At 39.8% G+C, this 10,005-nt stretch overlaps 1 protein-coding gene across 1 annotated transcript in view; it reads right to left on the bottom strand.

The window, feature by feature from the left end:
• Positions 1-593: 593 nt before the first annotated feature.
• The window catches only part of SBSPON (somatomedin B and thrombospondin, type 1 domain containing), a 13,152-nt gene continuing 3,740 nt past the window's right edge, over positions 594-10,005 (bottom strand). The window contains exons 2-5 of the mRNA XM_009335072.1: positions 4,970-5,164; positions 4,308-4,398; positions 3,298-3,474; positions 594-2,613 (exon numbers count right to left, since the gene is read on the bottom strand). Of these exons, the coding sequence (XP_009333347.1) occupies positions 2,496-2,613; positions 3,298-3,474; positions 4,308-4,398; positions 4,970-5,164 (581 nt within the window). The 3' untranslated portion in view covers positions 594-2,495. The remainder of the gene's footprint in view (positions 2,614-3,297; positions 3,475-4,307; positions 4,399-4,969; positions 5,165-10,005) is intronic.

The raw sequence follows: 10,005 nt of genomic DNA, 5'->3' as shown, positions 1-10,005 counted from the left end.
ACCTAGTCTAGCTTTTCAGAATAATAACTTATTACAGTCTCACAGTGTCCAGCAGTGTTGCTGTCCTAAAACATGAAACAGAATAGTAATAGGCATAAAACATTCATGTGAGCTCACTTGCTCGGGTAACGATGACTTCAATGTAAAGCCTCGCCTTTTATCTACACACAATAGATGACCCGATTTCTGAAATCTGAAAATGCTTGCAGTGATTTAAGAAAGGCCAATTATGTACATAGGGGTATTAAATGCCTGGCAACATGTTTAGCTTGATAGAGGCTAATACAGAGTCAAGCATTCTGTTTTTTTAAAGGGTTGTATCTCTAGTTAGACTGAGCTTTTTATCATTTTACTTCCTGCCATATAACCAGATCATTCTAATCCGATTTGCTTCACTTTGAAATTTTGGTCAGACTTGTCATCTCTGTCAGTAAGTTATACCAAAAAATATGTATGTATTGGTATTGCTAATTTTACAAACGGATTCCTTTTTTTGCAGTTAAAAATGTGATATTCCATGTAATTTTATATTTATAAGTTGTAAAGGTGCTGCTTTTTTTTTTTTTGTGAAGAATTAAGCTTAAGTTCTAGGTGGAAGATTATTTTGAACTTATGTATATTGGCATAATAACACTTTTTATCTCTCAGAAGAGATGGAAAACATATGGAAAGTAACAGTATGATACTAGCTCTTAACTTCTCTTGATTATCTTGTGCCACCTACCTTGTCCTGAGAGGTGGCTGCTTCTAGACCAGCAGGAAAGGGAAAGCTCAAAAACGAATGGCCAAAGTGGGGCTCAGTAACGAGTCTATGCTGACACTGATAGCACAGCTCGTGAGACATGTCTCATCTATGTTCTCCACTGTCTCTGTCTGCAGTGATAGAAAGCAAAGATACGCTCTGATGGGGGTAACTAACTATCGAGGTGTCAGTTGGTCACTGTAAATGTCGTGCTCATGAAAGACTGTAACGGATGGATGATGATACTATGCTGTCTCTCTTGATTCAGATTGTGTGGAAAGGAGTTCCGCAACCTCAGAAAACCCACACTTTCTACTGTCATACTGCTGTGAATCTAGTGACTTGAACTAACGTATCACAGCATTCTTTTAAAAGTGAAATCTCTTCAATTCAGATGTTTTCTGTACCTTTGTCTTTGGATAAGGTTTTTATTTTACAAGAACCTTACAAGAAAAAGCATCTGTCCAAACTGGTCATAATAAAATAAACCTCTCTGAGATATTTTTCCTGGCTACAAATGAAGAGATACATTCTTGAAGGCTGAAATGTCCAGGAAGTATTAAGATAATCTCTCTGCTTTCTGTTTTGGAGGCCTGCTTCCATTAAGATAAAACAGTAAAGTACGGTTACAAAGGTTTGTTTCACACTCTTATTGTGGACAGCACCTCAGCCAGATCACCTTCCTCATTCTTGCAGGAAACCAGACGCTACAATTTTTTCTCACAGCTGCTAGAAACAGTGGCAAGCAGTAGTCTTTAGGTTCCACAGAGATGCTGCATGTCTTAACGGTAAATTTTCTCAACCTTGAGACATAATTTCTTTTTAGCGAACATTGTGAATTTCAGGATCTTGACAAAATACAGGCTTCATCCTTCAGCAAGGAATGCTAGAGCAGCTGTAAGCCAACAATTCAGAAAGTCATAGCAGGTATCTGACACGTGAGAAAGTGCAGTATGCAGCCTCTTTAATGCTGTAACAATAATTCAAGGTAAGTAATAGGTAACAAAATAAGGATTTGAGCTATCTGCGTAGCAGTCTTGCCAGTGCTCTAATATTGCAGGTTTCTGTTAATCATTGTACATGAGCAGTTCTAACTAGTAATAAGTAATTTTTTTAATGTTAACCAAGGCTTTACTCAGAAGTGTTGTTTAGGTTCGTCTGCCATAACGTTCACACTGTGTATTAGTGACATGAAGTTCTGAGCAAGACTACTTCCTTAACAACGCTGACTAGTCATACGTCTTTATGAAGGTGGCTGAACATGAAAACTGCAATGTAGAGGAAGAATAACTTATCCACTTGCAGTATAAACAACTGTCTAGATGATATTGAGAAGGAACAAAGGATCTAAACCGAAATCTGGTTTTAGCTCTCAGGCTTTCATTTTTATTCACCCTTGCTATTTAATGATGACAGTAACTATTCTCAGACTTAAGAACGTTTGGCTGGCTCACTACTGAGAAGGAGCAGTGTAAAGAACGAGAACTTCAGAAAAAGCAGCTACTACAGTTAGAACCATTAGCTCTTTAATTACAGAAGAGAAACATGGAAACGTGCTTCTAGTGTTCTAGATCAGTCTTAGCATTTTGTATAAAGGCAGAGAGAGTTTCCTGAAATGCTTCTTCCAAAGTTCTGACTCCTTTAAAGTTTGTTTATGCTCCCAAAAATGCAGCAGAAAGATGTAGGTTTCTTGGCATTGGTGTTAATTTTCTTGATCTTTTTGTTGTTGCTGTTTTAAAGGTCTTTTAAACTTTTATGTAAAAATAAAGCTATGCACAAGGGGACATGAACAGTTCTCCAGTTGCCGAATCTTCTTCCAGGTTCCTTGGCACTGAGAGTTGCCAACTGCTTCCCAGTGTAAGATTTTACCTCTGAAATGTGACAATAAATGAGGAATTAAAACACTGAAAATTGTATATTTCATGTTACTAGGTTGTGTTGTATAACATGTCAGAAGATTAGATTAGACTTTAATTAGCTCATCTAGCTCTTAAAATGCTTTCTGGAGCAGGCGCTATATTCCTAAGTATAGTATACGGGATGGTGGACCGAGTAGCTGGTTGTACAGGTATTAAGTAGTATGCATATTAATAAATGTACAGATCAAATAAAAATTTGTTCTGAATATTAAATGTCTACTTTCAAAATTACTGTTCTAGAAACCAGGTGTATAGGTTTGAGAGGAGTACTGATCCACTGCTGTTAAACCTGAAATCAGATTTGGACCATGGCAGGAAATACCGGTTTTAAGTAAAAGTGCCTGTAGCTGTAAAAAGACCTCTTGCACTACAGAAGTTGCATCATCCCTTCACAATAGTAAATAAATCATTCAAAACACTGAACTCTCATACTGAAATTATTTCCCAATTTTATCTAGGTTTTAAAAGCAATTTCTGTGAGAACTGAAAGGGTAAATCTTCTGAGCTCTACAAGTGATATGAGCCGTTTCATTTTTTAGGTATAATAAATGCAGCTTTTAATGAGACCTTGAGAAGTCTTAACTTCTGCACTGGGTTTTGCTACAGAAGAGACAGCAGAAAAATGGCTTTCTTTACCCATCTGCATTATGGCCATCTCCAGAACAACGATGCGTGTCAGTGTTCATAGCTGGAGGCTGGCAAGCTACGCACACGGTATGTCCTTCTCGTAGGTACCGCATCCATCGAGTGTACGGCCGATTCTCCAAAGCACAGTGGTGTGAAAGTGATTCTGTTTTAAATTCCACGCAGTAACTGCTCAGAAGGAAAAGCACTAAATTAGTTGTGAGAGATAAAGCACAAGCTAGGTATGCATTTTAAATGTACTTACATATCATACAGGTGGTATTTGTGAAGTGTAAGTTAGACAACATCATTGCTATCAAGTCTGTTTCTGACCCTAACCTAATTAACAGATTCTTAAAAACATTACACAAGCTATTTCTCATTCCATGCCCCAGTCCAGCGCTTTATGTATAATCTCACTTTCTGGTTGTGTTCTGTATTCTTAAATTATGTTGAAATGAAAACCCATATTTTTTCTTCTATGCTGCTAAAAGAGAAAATGGAAAAGAGGTTTTAAGAATACCAGATGGGTTCTTGTTCCGGGGAAAGTAGCATAGGGCAAACCATTATGAGCATTACAGACCCATTGACAGCCTAATTTAAACTTCGTAACTGTCACGACTGGTAACCAAACAAAATTTTTTACTCCTTGTGTCAATTAATTTTAAAGAAAAAGGTCTCTCGAGACCAATCACATTCAGCCCATTTTTGTTTGTTCAGAGCCCTACGTCTAATTTCTCAGACTTACACTTACGGATACATTCAGCTTTGGTTTAGCATTATTTACTGTTTCCTTTCAAAAGCAGCTATCCTCAGATTTGCCATGACCCCAATATCTAATTCAGGACAATTAGCAAGTAATGAAAAACAACATCTAGAACATGCAAATGAACTGCAGGACAGAAAAAGAGTACAAGCTATAGCTTATTTTTTAATTATTGCAAATTTAATTACATTTTTCTCTGTAGCCAGCTATTTTCTATTGAACAAGATGACCCACATGCATATGATAAATAGATTACCCAGCTGCTTCTTTGTCTGAAGGCCAGAGAGAAGATGCTGCTCGTCGTTTTCTTTCTTTACTGTATTCAGAGGTAGTTATGAAAGCAGGGACTGAGGAAGAAAACAGTAAGGCAGCGAGACACAGTTGAGTCATATTTCAATTACTGTAACAGTGGGTGAATGAATCAGGAGCTTGTGGATGGTGATGCTGACTGTATTGAAAAAGTGATAAAATGTTGGCAACATCAGACCTCAACCCCATTCCCTACAGCTAAGCTCTCTCCTTATTCAGAAGAAATATATCTAGAAATGCATGCCATCTAGTCTGTGAGGAAATAGGGTGTGCTGGAATCCCATAAGGAGCTCTGTTTCCTGTTTTGTACTGAATTTGTGCTCTAACTTTGCACCGAGATAATTTGATACTTGCTGAGGGGCTTAAATCAAGAAACTGAAGGAATGCATGCAGCTTAGTTGTTTACTCAATAGAAATTAAGAAAAGCCTGACTAGGAAAAAAATATAAGAATAGTATAAAGAGCAATATGACAGTAGAAAGTAACGTTTAAAATTGTATTTTTAACCAGCTAGCTGCAGATAGATGCTTTTTTTTCTGTTCGTTGATGTCAGTAAAATTTATGAAGGCCCTGATGGGCACAATGTACAGGTAAATCAAAGAGAGAATACCATGTTCATGGCCGCAGTCCTCTCCCTGGTAAGTCAGGTATTCCAGGCAGCCAGCCTTCTCCTCTAGAGCAGGACAAGGTTCCCCACCGTTTTTAGGTTCCTGTTGTACATAGCGCCTACGTATCCGCAGATCGGGTTGACATCGTTCTGCACAGCCACTCCAATGACTCCACTCCCCCACGACGCAGGGAAGAGCTGCAAAGCGGTATTAAAACACTACTAGTAGTCAAGACCTCTGTTTTATCCTAATTGCTCCCAAAAGCTTGAGTAATAAGACTGTGTCTGTTTTTTTCTTTCTTACATACTTTTATTTACAGGGTTTTAAATGCTCTTCTAGGAGTTTGCATCTTCAAATTTAACATTCAAACCTGCCTGCAGTGCTTGGCTCCCTAGTCCATCTCTTGTCCAGAAGGAAACAGCTCCTCACGCAAACCTTTCACTACAGCTGTGGGGTTCTACTGTACCCTCTTCTGAAGCATACAGCATTAGCCCCGGAGGAGACCAGCTCGTGGATTATCTAGACCAGTGAGTGGTCTGACCTACCTTGGCAGTTCCTACACCACCAGATTTTGTTCAAAGGCTGGAATATGAAGTAGCAGAATTCAGGAAGCCTTTCAGCCCTCTTGATTCCCCTCAGACTGATTTCTAACCCCTTTTCCTCAACACTGAAATAAGTTCCACTGCCACAGCTTTGTTGCGCTGTTTTAACACAGGGTGTCCTGCTCTACAGTCCTTGCTGCAAAGGCAATTTTTGGTGATGATTTTGGTTTTGTTTAGTCTCAGGACAATGCAGGGACGTGTAGAGTTGTTTCTGTGCCTGTATAGCTACTGATATAGATAGAGCTTTACAACAATGCAGCTATTTAAACTTACTAAATAAAATGTGTAAAAATGTGATTTTAAGGCCCTCTTTTGCTCATTCCCAACTACAGAATATTTGAATTTGAGTTCTCATGGATCACAAACTTCCTCTGAACTTGACCAAAACATTATGGGGAAAGTGGCATTATTTTGAAAGTAAACTTTCAATCATAAGAAACTGCATTTCCCTCAGGCAGAACATCAATAGTACATACACTTGTACCTTTGGTCTCTCCTAACCCAGCCTAATACTCAGAGGTACAAAGAACTTCTCTCTTCATCTGTTAAATTCACATATATTAGGTGAGCTCACTGAAGGTCTCAGATGAAGAAAGAAAGAAAAATGCTTTGTTTTGTATTCTGTGGTATTTTTCTGGCAACTGTTGAAACCTTTAGCCCAGTTTATGGCCTTTGACAACTTTTTGATTAAATAACATGCAGGTTCTTTAGAAAAAAACTAAGTCGTCATACTATATAGAGAATGAGCCCTTATTTCATGTTTGTCACTTTTTGTAACCGTTCCAGGAGAGATGTAAATGATAGACTAAGCATCTCTTAGTTTCAGTATTGTCTTGAAACTCAGAAATGCTCAGTTCTATCATACCTGTTATCTACTAACCATTTCCTTCCTTATTTTATTCTCTGCAGTGCATCTAATAATGATTACATGCTCCATGTAGTTCTCATTTATGTTAAGCATGATACACATTTTTCCGATCTATAGTTCTCCCTTCTCTTGCATCTCTCATTTATATTCTGGCAAAACAGTAGCCCTGTGTCAACCTTGCTAATGTAAGCACGGACAATATGCCAGATATCTTCCAGATGGATACAAATCTACTCTGGAAGAAAAGGTTTTGCAGCCTGGTTCCCAGAATACAGAAAGAGGTGATGGACACATTATTCCGGAGTAAGAAGCTACCTAACACAGAAGTCTTCACGTTATTTGTCCATTAACACAGTACACAACAGTAAAAAACACACAGCCATTTCACGTTTCCATGAAACAGAACTTTCCTTAGCCTCATCTCCAGGAACACCAAGCCCCAGGTTTTGAAAACTGTGTGGCCTAACAATTTCACTTTTAGCAGGCAAAATGCATACTACAGCTCTTCAAATCTGTACTGAGGGCTGAGCCCTGGCGGGGCTGGATGAGGATGATGTCTGGGTGCTTACTGATGGAGCAAACACAACCCCTCCAACAAGGAACTTCAAGTCTACACAGCCTCGGCAGGCAGAGCAGCAAAAGAACAGGTACGAAAATTGTCTCGCACGTGGGAATCCATCAAGATGAAGAATCCCCTGAGGATAAGCAGTCACTTCCTTTTTTTTTACATTTAATCTGACCAGTGGTCCATTCCCAGTAGCCTCTTTTCCTGGAGGCCACCTGGTAGGTGCTCCAGGTTGGGCAGCTGCATTCCTCCGGGCCGCTTCTGCTCTCGTCAGTGTGTGTGTCTCCAGAGGGAATGTCCTCTGCCTGGACACCAGTGGCAGTACCAGCTTTCCCGTGCGTGCACGGTATGCTGCGGGGCGAGCGGGGAACGGCTGCGTCTGCGGCTTTCCTTAACCGTGAAATGAGACAAGCAGTCAAAACGCTGCAGCACTGTGTACTAGTCCATGCTGCTTTCCCTAATATCATTAGCTGCTTTTTGTCCTCTGATAGGCTTGCTTTTTCAATAGAGTTATAATTAATGTCATGTAATTGAAATACTAGCACATAGTGTCTTATAAAAACTTAAAGGTACCTATGTTAATATTAGAGTTTCTTATTGATATGGAAATTGCCCGGTTCTTCAAAGACTTGTTTTCATTGCACATTCCAAATAGGCTTAAAATTATTTTCCATGTAGTGTGAATCACATTTTACTTTGCTTTTCCACTCCTTTATAAGGGCAGGTCTTCAACATGATACTTAGAGAATGGTACAAAATACATGTTATAATCAATGGTTGGGCTATCTTAAATTGGTTCTGAATAGCTTTGGGTCATGCCTCTCATTAGTTAAATGAAGCCTTTTCCTTTCCCACGTATGCTGTTTCCCATTAGCTTGTAATGGAACATATCGCATCTTTTAAATCTTTTTTTTTCCCTGTATTACAATTCTGATTACAATTTAAATCCCCAAGAGGCTTTACAGCTTAACCACTAGTTACGTACTTGTATCAGCGTTGCAGGAAAGTGATGGGACCAAACTAGTCTTTCAGGAAAATATTTTATGCCCTCTGGGATTCTGCCAGTACAAGACATTGGGCAGAAAGAGTAAAATGTGATAACCTCTTTGGTGTTTGTGACTCTTTTCATAAGACACAGAAATTGCTGGGTTTGCTCTGTCACTACATCTCTAATTTCTTGGAGCACTACAGACATCATAAGGCAGATAAAACCCCTGACAGAGGCTACCCGGCAGATGTCCTTACCGCACTATTACAATTCCCCTTCTTTCCTCTCACTGTGCACCTGTTCTGACCAAACCTGCCCACTTCTGAGTGGTCTGACAGCGCCAGGCGTACGCGTGGCCGAGGATGCTGCATCCCACGCCCTAAGGAACTCCGCTGAAACAGAACCACAGAGCAGCCCTGGGCACTGGGCCACCAGCTGTCCATCCTGCTTAGCCATTAGCATTCTCTGGCATTTTCTCCTACTTACTAATAAACACCTTCCCAGACAGCTCCTGGGTATGATTTGTAGAACGGCACTGGAAAATAACATGGAAAATGCATATGGCTCCCTTCGCCACACGCAGATACCTGACGCTGCACCACCAGGCACTGCCCTCAGACACATCTAGGTACCCCAGGGCACACGAGACAGTCTCTGTGGCTGTGAAGGCACCACTCTAACACATTGCAGCACAACCCTCAGACATTTGTTTCAAGCATTTTGAACTAGAAAAAAATCAAACCAGTGATAGTAAAAATGTCTTAGACCCCACCATGGGCTAGCCAGGACAAGTGCTAAGTGTAGTATGGACCTCACAGTCTTTGCCACCTGGTCGCAGAGCCAGAGAACAGTCCTTAGCCCCACTTTATTTAATAGTAGAAGCATAGACTTCAATGCCTGATCATCCATCTTAGCTCTACCTAGAGTACCCAAAGGACAGTAAGTGTCATCTAGCCCGATTTCCTTATCTGTTGACTCTCTTCCAAGTTGGCTGTATGAACGACCTGCAGAAGTAAGAATTTCCACGTAATTTTAATCCCATATTAGCACCTTGATATGCAGATAACATCAGGTCTAACATCACATTTTCCACGCAGAAAACTCCCAAAGGGACTGAGTAGCTGCATAACAAATAAAGCGATGACTTCACGTCTTACTGGAGTTAAACCAAGCTGACAGTTAAATATGGATCGTCTGCAGCAATACATGGCAATTTTATGATCATCAAGATTTCGAACAAGAAGTTATGAATTGCCTTAGTCATGTGGAATAATAAGAATATTGGGTTGCTAGAATGGAATTTAGCCAGTGGGATAATAATGTCGCTCTTGCAGTCAGTACCCAGCAACTATTAAGGGACAGTACACCAGTTTTGTGCCTCATTGGAAAAATGTCAAATTCCTCAGTATGACAGAGAATGGGTCCCAGAGCTGACACAAAAAAGGAATGGCACCATCTCCTGAAATACAAAAAGAAGTATCAGGGACCCGTAGCTACATCTTTACGGTCTCTCTCGATGTTACTATTGGTCCAGCTTAGTTAGCACAATGATGGTAGATGATGCTTCATTGAAACAATGAGAAGGATGCAAGTCAAAGGAACCTGAAGGACAGGATTTGTGCTCAGGTACCTACCAAAATGTGGAAGCTAATGAGACACTTGGAAGTTCAAAAATACACAGAAAAATTACATTGCTATCCTATGAAACACAGCTTGAGTGGTCAGGACTTCCCCCCCCATTTACAGCACTGTGAATCATAGATATTTTTTTTCTGAGTCACACTCTATTTAATTTCTTCCCATCTCTGGAAAAAAGAGGATTACAGTATCTTCACTGAATCACTGCACAACATATGTTGTAATGTATAAGGATCTGCGGATTTTCTCAGAGTAACCACTTCCATTCAAATGACAAGGTCATTCCTTTTTCAGGCTTTCTCATTGTACAGTAGTTCCTATTTTAAATGCTCTCTGTGTACAAAAATATTCTTTCTTCATTGTTAGAACTATAAGGA

Source organism: Pygoscelis adeliae, unplaced genomic scaffold (assembly GCF_000699105.1).
Source record: "Pygoscelis adeliae isolate BGI_AS28 unplaced genomic scaffold, ASM69910v1 Scaffold101, whole genome shotgun sequence".
Lineage (NCBI taxonomy): Eukaryota > Metazoa > Chordata > Aves > Sphenisciformes > Spheniscidae > Pygoscelis > Pygoscelis adeliae.
This window is presented reverse-complemented; position numbering and strand designations above follow the sequence as displayed.